Below are 16,806 nucleotides of genomic sequence, written 5' to 3'. Positions count from 1 at the left end.
ACCAGCAATTTTTATGTGTGTTGCTTGAAATTCCAGCATCTGCAGATTTCCTCCTGTGAGCAGGTGTCATGAGCATGTAGCTTTGCCAGGTTGGGACTACACCAGCCAGAATAATGCCAGTGACCTCTCAATATGGAATTCTGCACTCCAATGACAAGTGATCAACTTGCACTACAATTAGCTACCATTCCAGAAACTAATCAAGATTGCAGGTGCCTAAAAGGCAATGACATCCAGCTACTTTTTTTAGATGCTGGTCTTTCTCAATATGTATGTGCAAACTTAGAGTTGATTTCCCTATGTTAATTTTTAGCTATCATGTAAACTCTTGAATTAGCTAGGAAGCAACATAGATATTAAAATTGAGAATTTTAGTTTATTTTATAACAAAAAATAATCCTCTACAATTCCCTTTCTCAAGCAGTCTTTACATTCCATCAAAAGAAGAGCACAAGATAATTCTAATCAATAACAATAATACGTACAAAAATCAAAAGAAGCTATTTGAAATGCTCTATATAATAATTAAAAATAAGTTGTGTTAACATACAAGAATTGCACTTCAGGAAATTGTTTTTATTGCAAGAACAAAAACGGCATCCCAGGACCCTGCAGAATTGTTCTAAAGGCTCTCAGCCCTTGTGTAGGAACATTATAGTAGAGCATATTACTATACAACATAGAGGAAACTAAAAATTGTATATTCTTATGATGAAACAATTTTTTTCTTAGTAGATTACTTTTTATGGATGTTGATTATTTTGTAATATGTAATTTGATGGATGAGATAAAGAAATTAAGAAAGATGCTTTTGGATATGAATTCAAAATAATATTGCATTACTTCATAAAGTATAGAAAGCCTTATATATTCATGATCCTACTTTGGCAGCACTATAATAATGTGCAAGTGAACTGCTCAAGTAAACCTATTCCATTAATCAAATCATTTGCATATATGTATCATTCAAAATTCAACTCACCATACTTATTTGATTCTAAAGGATTATGGAAAAATGTCAGTAAAAATTCAGTATGTTTTATAATCTGTCATTTTGGAGTTATTAGAGAAAAAACTCTAACATTTTCAAACATGATAACCCACTAAAGACTTAAACTAAAATGCATTACCCTTTTCATTTTTCCTTAATGTCGTCAGTAAGTAAATTGGTATTGACAAAGGCATATGACACTTGTTTATGCTCTTTGTTGTGCACTGTATCCATTAAAATGATGGAAGTAGTGATCAAACATTTAGAAATTGGCTGAAATAATTGTTCCTCTGGTCTGATAAAGATTTGAATTGAACAGATGTGAAGATGTGAAAAGCCTGGTGCTACTGATAGATGTTCATATTGATTTGTGCATGTAATACTTGAAGATTTAGTGTAATTATAAATGCGATTAGAAAATACTAGTCCAATTATTTGTCTATTTAGGAACAAAACAAAATGATATCAATTTAAAATGCCATATCTCAAATATTATCTCATGCCAAATCTGAGTCTGTTTTATTGACATTAGATGACCTTACATTTTCCACCAAAGGATAGTTTTCATGTTTAAAACTCATGGAGAATGAACCTAAAGCAAGTTTTACATTGAAGTTTGATCACACCAAGAGACACTGTCAATCCTTTTACTTAATTTAAAAAAGCTCTGTTCTCTAAAGGGGGAATTGTGGAGGTTGATTATCATCTGTTGTATCAGATAATATAACACAAACCCCAAAAAATAGAAATAAAGACAATTTCCTTGGCCAACAATATTTAAAAACTTACATTATACTTCAGCAGACTTACAATGGACTGGAAGAAAAAAAACCTTTAAATATCTTTTACATGTTCAGTGATTAAAAGCGGTTGAAAGAAATCCAAGCCATAATAAAACAAAGTGCCTGAGAACATTTTAACCTTAAATAATTTCACAAAAGCAGTTTCCAATAAGCAGTATAACATGTTATATGACTTAAACGTTATTGCAATGTGAAACTTCCAAGGTGCTTTTGAAAATGGGAAAGCCATACCTGTGAATAAATTGTAACAAATGTAAAATACTGCAGAAGCTGGATATCTGAAATAAAACCAGAAAGTGCTAGGAATACTCAACAGATCAGTAAACTCTGTGGAATAAGAAACAGAACTAACAATCTGGCTGGATGTTATTTTATTATAAATCTTTTATGAAAGGCCATTGACTATAAACTCTGTTTCAATACAGTCAAAAATTATCTGACTTCCTGACTATTTCTAGCATTTTTTGACATTTAACAACTAATTTCTCCTCAAACACTGCCTTAAAATGAACAAAGTCTCAGATTTAAACCAAGTAAATGATTTAAATGATATTCCAAACATTAGGGAAAAAATCTGGATTGTCTTGCATTTAATCTGGATGCATTAATAAAACTCAGTCTCATAATGTACTGACTGCAAGAAGCAAGGCATTATTATGAAAGTTTTGCTGCCACAATGCTAATTAAAGAATATATTCAAGCACTGCAATTATTACTTTCTGTAATCTTGGAAAATATTAACTCTGATGCCAGCAATCATCTATACACAAATGCAATCCTGTTAAGTATAAGGTCCTTGAAAGCTTCTCTCATTTTTTCTTTTATCGGGGTGGTCTGGAACTACAGTTGCAGACACAACGCTCATGATGATCCAACTGGATATCAACAAGGGCCATGTTCTTACTTCTGCTTCGCCTGCGTGTTTGACCAGGTTCGGGAATAAATCTCCACACCTGAGAAACAGAAACAAAAACATACCTTTAGCAAATAGGATGGTTTTGCTGCCTTGACATTCTTACACCAAAATCTGATCCTGTACTCATAAGGTAAATAAGTACAAATAATGCAAATACACAGAATATATAGCATTTAAATAGGGCACTCCGCCTAATCCTTAATGCTGGTATTCGCTTAAGTGAAAAAATAATCAAACTTACACACCTTCTAATCTATCTCAACTTTCTACGCAATACACTTCCACAGAATCTATTCCCTTCCATGTTTGGGGAAAATAACACAAACCCAAAGGAATGAGTTAATTGCTATTAACACCAAGATTTCTACTAATTTTTTTTTGCCACGAAGTGATAATTTCGGTTAGAGTTTGAGGAAAGTATGTGAACAGTCTAGTACAGATTCTAGAACTTCACTATTTGTAGCCAACTACAATTATCCACTATTCTACATGATACCATTTAGTATATCCTGTTGTGTGATTATACAGTATTTTGATTTTTCTTATTATTAAGATAAAATTTGAAGTAACCTGTTTAGAAAAACCACAGAGAAGGGCAGCCACAAAATATTATTGGATCAAAGTAAATGTAATTGTAAAAAACATGAATAACAATGTGATTCACAGTCTGAAAAATACTTGAATCAAACATGCAGTACTAAGAAATAGAGAGGTCATTTATCCAGCTGGGCAATTTGAATTATGTCCAATATAGATAATAAACATGTTTACCAAACCTTATTTAAGTTTAAAGTGTAGTGATAACCTTGTAGACCACCCCTAAAGTGTTATTTCTTGAGCTTCTTTATGAGATATTGACAACTAGAGAAATTCAAATGGTGAACAGTGCATCAAACAAAATGGCTCACTATTGCATTAGGTATGTGAGGTAAATTTATACAAATGGACATGTAGCAAGTGAGGTTATATCTAGCTTATACATATCCAGTACTTCACATTAAGTGGGGTCAGGATATATTAGTAAATGGTAAGGCATTAAGAAACAGAGAGATCAAAGGGTCCAAGTTCACAGTTCCCTGAACATGACACTACATGTTAGTAGGTATGTGAAGATGGCACATGGCATGCCTGTCTTCCTATGGTGGGGCAAAAAATATAAGATTTGGGACATTATATTGCAAATTTACAAAAACACTGGTAAGACCACAGATGGAATACTGTGTGCATTTCTTGTTACCACACTATTAAAAATATATGATTGTGCTGGAGAAAATGCAGAAAAAATCCACCAGGACACAAACACGAGGAAACCTGCAGATGCTGGAATTTCAAGCAACACACATCAAAGTTGCTGGTGAACGCAACAGGCCAGGCAGCATCTCTAGGAAGAGGTACAGTCGATGTTTCGGGCCGAGACCCTTCGTCAGGACTAACTGAAAGAAGAGCTAGTAAGAGATTTGATTCAGTTAATCTCTTACTAGCTCTTCTTTCAGTTAGTCCTGACGAAGGGTCTCGACCCGAAATGTCGACTGTACCTCTTCCTAGAAATGCTGCCTGGCCTGCTGCGTTCACCAAAATCCACCAGGATTTGCATTGATTGGGAGACTTTAGTGACGGGCAGACGTTGGATAGGCCAGGCTTTTTTTCCCTCCTGGAGTGAAGGAGGCCAAGGGATGTCTTGATGGAAATATATAAAGTTATGAAAGACATCAATAGAGTAAATACTCATTTTTCCCATGAGGTATCAAAACAAGAGAGCATATGTTTAAGGTGAGACAAAGCAGTTTTCCAGGGATTCTAGAAGATGAGTTGATATTGAGTGGATTATCAGACAGATAAAGAAATCAGATGCAATAACAGTGTTTACGAGGCATTTGAGCAGAACTTAAAAAGGCAAAGCATAGAAAGCTACAGCCCTTATGTTACTGGGATTGGGTTAGTGTAGATGGGAATAAAGATCAGCACAGTGGGCCATAGGACCTGTTTCTGTGTGGTGCAACACTGTGACTCTGCTTCAGCTGTAGTCTGGTCAGAAACAAAATACATCTGTGCAGTTATGCTCCCGGTGTGGTCTCCAGTATATCAGTAAGACCTGATGTAATTTGGGAGACCGCTTCACCGAGCATCTATGCCCTGTCTGCTAGAAAAAATGGGATCTCCCAGTGGCCACTCATTTTAGTTCCACTTCCCATTCTAATTCCAAAACGTCTATCCGTGGCTTTCTCTATTGTTGTAATGAGGTCACACTTGATGAATAACACCTTACATTCTGTCTGGGTAACCTCCAACCTGATGGCGTGGACATTGATTTCTCGAACTTCTGGTAATGCCCCCCCCCCTTCATCACTCCCCATCCCCTTTTCCCTCTCTCACTTTATCTCCTTGTCCGTCCATCACCTCCCTCTGGTGCTCCTCCTCCCTTTTCTTTCTTCCATGGCCTTCTGTCCTCTTCTATCAGACACCCCTTCTCCAGCCCTGTATCTCATCTCACCAATCAACTTCCCAGCTCCTTACTTCATTCCTCCCCCTCCAGGTTTCACCTGTCACCTCGTGTTTCTCTCCCCCCTCCCCCACCTTTTAAATTACTCCTCAGCTTTTTTCTTCAGTCCTGCCAAAGGGACTCGGCCCAAAAAGTCGACAGTTTACTCTTCTCCATAGATGCTGCCTGACCTGCTGAGTTCCTCTGGCATTTTGTGTGTGTTGCTTGGGTTTCCAGCATCTGCAGATTTTCTCTTGATTGTGACATTTATGCAGTGTGGGGAGAGCTACTGTATATCTTCAAGTGTCTTTCAAACATACTATATGCTTTTACATAAATGTTAATACCCATATTAATAAATCTACATTTGAAAGTATTGCTTCAGAATCAGAACCAGAATCAGGTTTATTATCACCAGCATGTGACATGAAATTTGTTAACTTAGCAGCAGCAATACATAATCTAGCAGAGAAAAAATAATAATAATAATAATAATAATAAATAAACAAGTAAATCAATTACATATATTGAATAGATTTAAAAACAAACATGCAAAAACAGAAATACTGTCTATTAAAAAATAGTGAGGTAGTGTCCAAAGGTTCAATGTCCATTTAGGAATCGGAAGGCAGAGGGGAAGAAGCTGTTCCTGAATTGCTGAGTGTGTGTCTTCAGGCTTCTGTACCTCCTACTGATGGTAACAGTAAGAAAAGGGCATGCCCTGTGTTCTGGAAGTCCTTAATAACGGATGCTACCTTTCTGAGACACTGCTCCCTGAAGATGTCCTGGGTACTTTGTAGGCTAGTACCCAAGATGGAGCTGACTAGATTTACAACTTTCTGCAGCTTCTTTCGGTCCTGTGCAGTAGCCCCTCCATATCAGACAGTCAGAATGCTCTCCATGGTACATCTATAGAAGTTTTTGAGTGTATTTGTTGACATGCCAAATCTCTTCAAACTCCTAATGAAGTATAGCTGCTGACTTGCCTTCTTTATATCTACATTGATATGTTGGAACCAGGTTAGATCCTCAGAGATCTTGACACCCGGGAACTTGAAGCTGCTCACTCTTTCCACTTCTGATCCCTCTATGAGGATTGGTATGTGTTCCTTCGTCTTACCCTTCCTGAAGTCCACAGTCAGCTCTTTCGTCTTACTGACATTGAGTGCCAGGTTGTTGCTGTGGCACCACTCCACTAGTTGGCATATCTCACTCCTGTACGCCCTCTCGTCACCACCTGAGATTCTACCAACAATGGTTGTATCATCAGCAAATTTATAGATAGTATTTGAACTATGCCTAGCCACACAGTCATACGTATAAAGAGCATAGAGCAGTGGGCTAAGCACACACCCCTGAGGTGCGCTAGTGTTGATCGCCAGCGAGGAGGAGATGTTATCACCAATGCGCACAGATTGTGATCTTCCGGTTAGGAAGTCAAGGATCCAATTGCAAAGGGAGGGACAGAGGCCCAGGTTTTGCAATTTCTCAATCAGGATTGTGAGAACGATGATGTTAAGTATTGAGCTACAGTGGATGAACAGCATCCTGACGTAGGTGTTTGTGTTGCCCAGGTGGTCTAAAGCCGTGTGGAGAGCCATTGAGATTATAACAAAAGGAAGCAGTTTTAATTGAAGCAACACACATCAAAGTTGCTGGTGAACGCAGCAGGCCAGGCAGCATCTCTAGGAAGAGGTGCAGTCGACGTTTCAGGCCGAGACCCTTCGTCAGGACTAACTGAAGGAAGAGTGAGTAAGGGATTTGAAAGTTGGACGGGGAGGGGGAGATCCAAAATGATAGGAGAAGACAGGAGGGGGAGGGATGGAGCCAAGAGCTGGACAGGTGATAGTTTTCCCCTCATGCTCAACAATATAACATGGATGGAAAGAATTGTTGAATTCAGGTAAATTAAGCTGTGATATAGCACGTTACACTGGAAGAAATTTTCAAGTGAGCCGTGCATCAAAAATAACCATGCCTATATTTCTAATTTTGTTCATGTAACCTAACCCAGTAAACTGGTTATTCTAATGGGATGGTTAATATGGAACTGAGCTACCTTGCTGCCTGTGTTTTTCTAAACTTCAAGTATATGAACACATCAACACAATATAGACTGTGGAACTGCACACACTTCAATGGAGTTAAGAAAACAAGTTCTCACAGAATTATTGCTGTATTCATAACTTCACACTTTTTCTGGAGAATAGTGCAAAGGTGTAGAAGAATCAATTTGGAATATTAACAATTTGTCATTACAAACACTTCTCACAGTCAGTCAGAGAACTTTTTGCATTATTACAAATTTAAACTTTCAAATATACTTGCAAAAACACAGCTAATGTAATTGGTAGAAATTGTTTTTCTCCTGGATAAAGCTTGTAAGCTTTCCAACATCTAACGCTGAATAGAATGACGTCAACAGAAAAATTATCAGCATTATCCATTAAAACCACATGTAATGGCAGAACTTTAATCTATTTCAGCTTCCCAGCATTTAGCAAAACTGTCAGAAAGTAGGTACAGATGCATTTCTATGAAGAATCAAGGCAGGATTATGTGTTTCAGGGGGGAAGGATGTATTTTGTTACCATGACTGACTCCTTAAAGCAGAACTTTGCCAGTTATGACACACAATGATTCTGAGAGGTGAGGTTTCCTATACCTAGTTCTGCTCCTATGTCTTATGGTTTAAATATTAAATTAAATAAAATCAATTACCATTCCTATTCCATACCCCCTTGCATTTCTAAGTTATTCAGCATAGAGGTATGAATGCACATATAAGATTAGCAAGAACAATCTCTTCATCTCAGTTTTGTAGTAAATTGTTAGGAATTGGATTGCGCCTAGAGAGAGTTAAATAGTGTGGTCACCTTGCAGGCTTGACATGGTATTTGGTTGTGATGGCTCTGTAAATGTCAATGGACATTTTGAATGCACAGTGCTGCCTTTCTTTTTTGATAAAGGGATTTTGATGATTAGTGACTAAATATAGGACACCACTCATCAACTCATTCACTAATTGAGCTTGGGCTCAGCTTTAAAGGTCATTCTCCACAAAGTCGGAGACTTCTGCAAATGTTTTTATTTGCGGTTGGAATTGATTGGCAGCAAAGGAAGCAGTGCATGTGAGGGACCGAACTCCAGTTTTACAAATATCAACCTACAACCTTGTAGGTGAAGCTGAGAATAGGAGCTGAGTCATCAGAGTCTGGAGATACCCTGAGAGAGGCATGAAGAGGAGTAGAAATAGCTTCCAAGAGTAATATGCCAAGTCACTAGGAACAGACTGGGATAAGCTTCAACAACCTCCTGAGATTTGTATTGTTTATTGCTCTGCATTGGTCTCAGATAGGCTTGACCAGTTAACGGTGACAGATTTCTTTCCCTGAAAGTAACTGAGCTTTAATGACAATCTAATAGTTCTTCAAGTTCATCAAAATGAAGTTTAGTTTTCTTCCCCAACCCCCGCACCACCCCTCCCCACCAAATTCCAAATTGTCGCATTGAATGTAAGTTCCACACCTGCCATGGTAGAATTTGAATGCAGGTTTCGGGATGCTATAACAGCATAAATTGCAATTGCAATTGTATAAGACGTTATACAAGACATTGGTGAGGCCTAATTTGGAGTGCTGTGTGCAGTTCTAGTAGCCTAATGACAGGAAAGATGGCAATAAGATTGGAAGAGTAGAGAGACTTGAGGACCTGAATTACAGGGAATGGTTGAACAGCTCAGGACTTCATTCTCTGGAATACAGGAGTCTGAGGGGAAATTTGATAGAGATACACAAAATTACAAGGACTATGGATAGAGTAAATGCAAATCAGGCTTTTTCCATTGTGATTGAGTGAAACTAAAACTAGAGGTCATAGATAAGGGTGAAAGGTGAAATATTTAAGGGGAACATGAGGGGGATCTTCTGCACTCAGAGGACGGTGAGAATGCAGAATGAGCTGCTATTGGAAGTTTGGGTAAGTACTTAGATAGGAGGGATATGGATGCTATGGTGATGGGATGAGGCAGAATAATAGTTTGGCATGGACTACATGGGCTGAAGGAGCTGATTCTGTGCTCTAGAGCTCTATGACTATGATTCTACAACTGCATAAATGCACAGCCGCAGTATTATGTGTCCAATGATCTTTTAACCAGTTTCTGCTGCCAACACTCTGAATGAGTCAAACACTGACAACATTTTCACCACTCCCACTACATCTTAGTTACCAAACTTCTGAAATATGTCAGCACATACTGTGACCAGAAATTATGTATCCAATTTTGCATAATAATTATATTTTTGCTTTTTATGTATTTAGCTGAAGGAAAAAGTCCATGATATCCTATGTTCAGGCAAATAGACTATCATGCAAAAAAAAATACAGGGCATTACCAAAATAGTTTTATCTTAGAAACTGTACCTTACCAATTTACTTGGACTTACTTTCCATCTGGCATAGTTTGCATTTTGTTGTTTGATTGTTTGTGGTTTTTGTATTGCTATATTTATGCTCTATTCTTGGTTGGTAGGGCTGTAACCAAACCCAATTTCCCTCGGGATCAACGAAGTATATCTATCTATCTATCTAAATACAACTTCTTTGGGGCTAAACTTACAAAGGCATTGTAGCCACTGTTTATAAAGCAGTAACTTTAGAAGAAAGTTACGCATTCTAAACACTTGCATTATACATGACCATAAGACGTAGGAGCAGAATTAGGTCATCTGACCCATTGACCTGCACTGCCATTCCATCGTGGCTGATTTATTATCCCTCTAAAACCCAATCTCCTGCCTCCCCCGTAACCTTTTATTCCCTGACTAACCAGGAACCTATCAACCTCTTCTTTAAATATACTCAATGACTTGGTACCTACAGCTTTCCATGGCAATGAATTCCACAGATTCATCAGCCTCTGGCTAAAGAAATTACTCCTCATCTCTGTTCTAATCGGTTGTCTGTCTATTCTGATGCTGTACCCTCCTATCCTAGACTCTCCCACTATCGGAAACATCCTCTCCATATTCACTCTATCTAGGTGCTTCAATATATTATAAGTTTCGATGAGATTCCATCTCATTCTTCTAAACTCCAGCAAGCACAGGCCCAGACCCATCAAATGTTCCTCCATATATAAACTTCCATTCCCAGAATCATTCTCATGAACCTCCTCTGAACCCTCTCCAATGACAACACAACCTTCTTAGATAAGGGGCCCAAAACTGCTCACAATACTCCAAGTGCTATCTGACTAATGTCTTATAAAAGCTCAACATCATATCCTTGCTCTCATATCCTGGTCCTCTTGAAATGAAGGGAAACATTGCATTTGCCTTCCTTAATACTGATTCAAACTGCAAATTAACCTTTAGGAAATCCTACACAAGGACTTTGCACCTCTTGGTTTTTGAATTTTCTCCCAGTTTAGAAAATATTTTTCAGCTTTATCTCTTCTACCAAAATGCATGACCATACATTTCCCTACACTGTATTCCATCTGCCACTTCTTTGCCCATCCCCATAATCTGTCTAAGTCATTTTACAGACTCCCTGCTTCTTCAACATTACCTGCCCCTCCACCTATATTCGTATCATCCGCAAACTTGGCCACAAAGCCATCATCCAAATCATTGACATGTAAGTGATCCCAACAATAACCCCTGCAGAACACCACTAGTCACCGGCAGCTAACCAGAAAAAGCCCCCTTCATTCCCACTCTTTGCCTCCTGCCAGTTAGCCAATCTTCTATCGATGCTAGCATCTTTCCTGTAATACCATGGGCTGTTATCTTGTTAAGCAGCATCATGTGTGGCACCTTGTCAAAGGCCAGAAAGTCCAAGTAAGCAATATCCACCGACTCTCCTTTGTCTATCTCGCCTGTTATTTCCTCAAATAATTCCGATAGATTTGTCAGGCAAGATTTCCTCTTAGGGAAACCACGCTCACTTTGGCTTATCCGGACCTGCCTCTCGATTTTTTTGCACGACCTTCCTTTCCCTTTTCTATTTTCTATTTATGATTTATAATTTAAATTTTTAATATTTACTATCAATTTGTACTCCAGGGAGCATGAAGAGCAGAATCAAATATCGCTGTGATGATTGTACGCTCTAGTATCAATTGTTTGGTGACAATAAAGTATAAAGTATAAAGTATTTTATCACGTGCGTCCAAGTACCTGAAAACCTCATCCATAATAATGGATTCCATCATCTTCCAACCACTGAAATCAGACTAACCGTCCTATAATTTCCTTTCTTCTGCCTCCCTCCATTCTTAAGTGGAAAAGTCTGCTTGCATTTACCCTATCTATACCCCTTATAATTTTGTATACCTCTATCAAATATCCTCTCTATTTTCTATGTTCCAAGGAATAAAGTCCTAACCTATTCAAGCATTCCATATAACTCAGGTTCTCAGACCCAGCAACATTCTTGTAAATTTTCTCTCTACTCTTTAAACCTTATTTACGTCTTTCCTGTAGGTAGGTGACCAAAACTGCACACAATACTCCAAATTAAGCCTCACAAACATCTTATACAATTTAATTATAACATCCCATCTCCTGTACTCAATACTTTTGATTTACGAAGGCCAATGTGCCAAAAGCTTTCTTTATAACCCTATCAGCATGGGACACCACCTTCAATGAATTATGCAACTGTATTCTCAGATCCCTTTGTTCAACCACACTCCTCAGTGCCCTACATTTCACTATTTTAGGCCTACCTTGGTTGGTCTTCCTCAAGTGCAACACTTTGTACTTGTCTTCATTAAATTCCGTCTACCATTTTTTTCAGCTGATCCGGATCCAGCTGCAAGCCACCATAGTTTTCCTCATTGTCCACTACACCCCCAGTCTTGGTGTCATCCGCAAATTTGCTGATCGAGTTAACGGCATTATCACACAGATTGTTGATATAGATGACAAACAACAGTGGGCCCAGCACCGATCCCTGTGGCACTGCACTAGTCACAGGCCTCCAGTCAGAGAAGATCATACCTTCCTCAGAAGAGATCCCAATGATCCAGAAATCTGGAAACCTGCCCAGTTCCTCAGCCACTCAGTCATCTGTACTGTCATCCTATTCTGCCCTGACTAGCACATGATACTGGGAATAATCCAGAGAATACTAGCTTGGAGGTCTTGCTGATAAGCCTCCTCCCTATCTCCCAGTACTCCCTGCATAGGACCACTTCCCCCTTTCGGCCAGATCCTCTCTCATGTCTCTCTAATTCCCTTTACTGCACTGTAATACTGATATATCTGATTTTAGCTTCCTCTCAAACTGCAGAGTGAATTCTATCATATTCTATCATATTGTGATCACTTCTCCTAACAGTTTCCTTACCTTAAGCTCCCTAATCAAATCTAGTTCATTACATAATTTACTTATTATGGAGGCTAAAGAAATTTGGCATGTCCTGTTGACCCTCACCAATTTTTACAGATGTATCATTGAAAGCCTCCTGGTATGTCCAAAGCTACAAGAAACTGCAGAGAGTCTTGGCCAGAGCTCAGAACATCATGAAAAACAGCCTTCCTTCCAGGGACTACACTTACTGCTTCCTCAGAAAATCAGCCAACACAGTCAAAGAAATTCTACCCCCACTTTGGACATTCTACCTTTTCTCCCCTCCCACTGGGCAGATTATGCAAACGCCTGAAAGCATGTACCACTAGGTTCGAGGACAGCTTTTATCCAACTGTTAAGCGGAACTCTTGTACTGTTGTACAACTAGCAAATAGATCTCTAGTACAATAAGGTGGGTTCTTGACCTCACAATCTACCCTGTCATGTCCTTGCAGTCTATTGTTTTCCTGCACTGCACTTTCTCTGTAACACTTCATTCTGTTACTTCTTTTCCCTTGATTCACAGTGTTCGGCATGGATTTGATGAATGCCGGTAAGCATAAAAGCAAGGAGTTCAGTTGGCAATGTTGGCTCGACGATGCAGCTATATAAAACGAATGCTAAATACTTGAGGGCATTGTTGTTAATTGAGATAGTCATCTCACTCTTCCAAATGTTTCATGATTCTCTAATGAAAAGTGCAGTTGGATAAAGTTTGCTTCTAAGCATATTTTTAATAAGTACAAGCTGAACGATTCAAGGCATCAAATATTTCTATTGCTGAAATGCTCATTAAACTAAAGTTATAGTCAATAATGTTTTAGGGAACCTAATGTCACTGAAAGGATGAAAACTTCCAGTATCCCAACCTGCGTACTGTGAATTATTTTGGTAATCAGTATAATGTTCAGAAGTGTTAATACTTCAGTCTTGATCCTAAAATTGACCAATTCAAAAATTGTCTTCTTTTTCTTTCACACAGCAAAGAATCCTTATTAACAGTGTGATTGGCGTAATTCAACTACTTAATCTTTGATTACCCGAGCTTCTGCAATAACTGAAACATTACTCATGGTTACTTTTATTGGAAAGGCTTAAGTAAGTTGGGATCCGTAAGCTGCTTGTGAAAAATATCTTACAGCCTTTCTATTTACTCAGAACATGGCAATTTCCAAACTGAGTATCAGAAATATCAAAAAGAGCTTTCAACCAAGTCCTTTCCAACTTCGTGATGTAAAAAAACGCTTTCAGCTTAATAGCACAAAAAGGGCTTTGAGTGATCAAGACCCTACAGCTGAAGCAACTGAATAACTGCTCCCTGTCTATATATAAAACTAATTTACCCTGTTTGAGCGGTTTCACAGTTCAGTATAATTGGCCTCAGCAGTAATCTTATATTCTCAGATGTAAAATGTCAGAATTTAAAAGATGTGATTGGACTTCTGCATGAAGTTAAATTCAAAAGACAAGCAGTTTCTAATTTTAATTTTCCCTTTTACATCGCATATTAGTTCATGAATATAAATCAGCTTTAGAAGCTTGATATAATCCTGATGTGATTAAATCAGTGACAATTTATGTCCAATACTTGAAGGTTCTGGATTATTTTTCAAGGATTAAGTCTATAAATATGATGGTAAGATTTGTCACAGCTAGAGGAGTGCCCCAAGGTTTGGAGACATGCTAGTTAAATTGTAGGATTTACACCCATGGACTGAACTAATGATCTAGAACAAAATTTCTCAGTCTCACTTTGGCAGCAGAGGAATTTGAAATGTGTCAATCAAATTAACATAGAATTAAATAATATATTTTATGCATCAACAACAGTAACCACAAAAGCTCTGGAATGTCATAGAAACTATCCAGTTCACTGTTCTTCAGGATAAGAAATCTGCATTTTTTTTTCTGCCTGTTTAATATGTAAGTCCAGACCCACATTACGAACTAAGAAAATGTTATTTTGGAATGGTCCAACATGTCACTTAGTCCAGCAACAAATAGGATTAAGCACAGGGATGAAAGAATTTAAGATGCACATGGCTGCATTGCCGAGCTAACATTGCCAACTGAACCCCTTGCTGATATGCTTACCGGCATTCGTCAAATCTGAATGGGCTAATAAATATCTGCCTTGCTTGTGGCACCCGTGTATCATGAATTAATTTTATAAAAGCTATTTTAGAGCTAAAATGACCCTGCCAATGCTTGAATCTAGCAGGCATACTCACACAGCGTCTCAATAATTTTTAATTTCTGTCTACAAGGTAAGTGGTGAAAGAACACAGACATCCCTTCGTAAATGTCTGTATCAAAGTTCCTCTCCTATCAATTGAAGCGATCAAAATCATGGCCTGAGTACCTCAGTACATACATTCCTTCTTATGAATTTTTGGGATGTCAGTAGCAGGAAGTTACCAAAAGATATTATAAGATGACAATCCTGCAATGAACAGTGGTTCTGCAGTCAGACACATTATGCACTCTAGTATACGCTGCTATCTGCATACTCTTAGTGTTGCCATGCATCCGAAAAAAAAATAATGCAATGGCTTTCTGGAACAATTAGATTTATGTCATTGTGTTGGTTAATATAACTTAGTTATAGATACCTCATGATATCTTTTAACAGTTTTGGCTTGCATGCAGTTGCAGAATCCCCAGTGTTCGGTACCACAGCCACAGTTCCCACCACAACGTTGAACAAGAAGGCAACGAGGGAAGAACACTGCATTTGTCTGCTTCAGCTCTTCTCGAAGGTTAACCGAGTAGTTTCGAGGGGTGCAGCTGTAGCGTTTTACATCATTATTCATTCTGTTCAAGTCAGCTACAAAAAGAGATTTAATGAAAATAAGTTAGACTTTGGTCTTAAAAATATAAATATTTCCTGTAACTGGGTTCAGAAAATATTCATCTTTTAACATTTTCAGTATTTCTACATTTGGAAAACAAGACCTTTGAGAAATTTGTCACAATAGTTCCATTAGCTACAACCATTAAACTATGCACCATGATAGTACAATTCTGCTATTTTCTTTTAAATGAACATGTTTAATAATTATTTGAATATACTGGGTCATAACATGGAAACTTTATTCAAAAATATTTCTTATAAATGAATAATCAGGCAATTTCACTCTTCTCTTCAAAGTTCAACCACTAACATTTTGCTTTGCAAGTAATAATGCCCTGCTTCCCATTGAGAGCAATGTTAATAAAATAGGTACCTCAGGCATGAGGCAAGTGTAATAGATGGAAAAGACGGAATGGACTTCTTACAAAAATTGCAGTGCAAAAATGTGTAGCCATCTTAGCAACAGAGTGTGACACCTTATTGGCTTGTAGTGGATACGGACTGGGAGCCTAACCATGGACGTTATGTTAGGTGGAATGGAGCAAGAGAAGGGAAGTGACAGAAGAGAATCAGCATTTGTAGACCATAAGACAAAGGAGCGGAAGTCAGCCATTCGGCCATCGAGTCGGCTCCGCCATTTTATCATGAGCTGATCCATTTTCCCATTTAGTCCCACTCCCCCGCTTTCTCACCATAACCTTTGATGCCCTGGCTACTCAGATACATATCAATCTCTGCCTTAAATACACCCAATGACTTGGCCTCCACTGCCACCTGTGGCAAATTCCACAGATTCACCACCCTCTGGCTAAAAAAATTTCTTCGCATCTCCATTCTGAATGGGCGCCCTCTCGTACTAGACTCCCCCACCATGGGAAACAACTTTGCCACATCCACTCTGTCCATGCCTTTCAACATTCGAAATGTTTCTATGAGGTCCCCCCTCATTCTTCTAAACCCCAAGGATTACAGTTCAAGAGTTGTCAAACATTCCTCAAATGTTAACCTTCTCATTCCCAGAATCATTCTAGTGAATCTTCTCTGAACTCTCTCCAACGTCAGCACATCCTTTCTTAAATAAGGAGCCCAAAACTGCCCACAGTACTCCAATTGAGCTCTTACCAGTGCCTTATAGAGCCTCAACATCACATCCCTGCTTCTATTCCTCTAGAAATGAATGCCAACATTGCATTCGCCTTCTTCACCACCGACTCAGCCTGGAGGTTAACCTTAAGGTCTGCAGTCCCCAACCACCGGGCCGCAAAGCATATGCTACTGGGCTGTGAGGAAACGATATGAGTCAGCTGCACCTTTCCTCATTCCCTGTCACGCACTGTTGAACTTGAAGATAGGGTTGCCAACTGTCCTGTATTTGCCGGGACATCCCGTATATTGGGTTAA

At 38.5% G+C, this 16,806-nt stretch overlaps 1 protein-coding gene across 3 annotated transcripts in view; it reads right to left on the bottom strand.

Moving 5' to 3' along the window:
- Positions 1-380: 380 nt before the first annotated feature.
- Positions 381-16,806, bottom strand: part of pdgfd (platelet derived growth factor d) — a 139,432-nt gene continuing 123,006 nt past the window's right edge. For 2 of the 3 annotated variants that reach the window (XM_072263126.1, XM_072263128.1), the window contains 2 exons: positions 15,164-15,378; positions 382-2,747 (listed from right to left, as the gene is read on the bottom strand). In XM_072263126.1, coding sequence (XP_072119227.1) covers positions 2,616-2,747; positions 15,164-15,378 — 347 coding nt within the window. In that variant the 3' untranslated portion in view covers positions 382-2,615. Of the gene's footprint in view, positions 2,748-15,163; positions 15,379-16,806 lie in introns of all 3 variants that reach the window. The other variant, XM_072263127.1, reaches the window with a different exon arrangement.

Source organism: Mobula birostris, chromosome 7, assembly GCF_030028105.1.
Source record: "Mobula birostris isolate sMobBir1 chromosome 7, sMobBir1.hap1, whole genome shotgun sequence".
In the NCBI taxonomy this organism is placed as follows: Eukaryota; Metazoa; Chordata; class Chondrichthyes; order Myliobatiformes; family Myliobatidae; genus Mobula; species Mobula birostris.
Note: the sequence above shows the minus strand (reverse complement) of the source record. Positions and strands in the feature narration are given on the sequence as shown.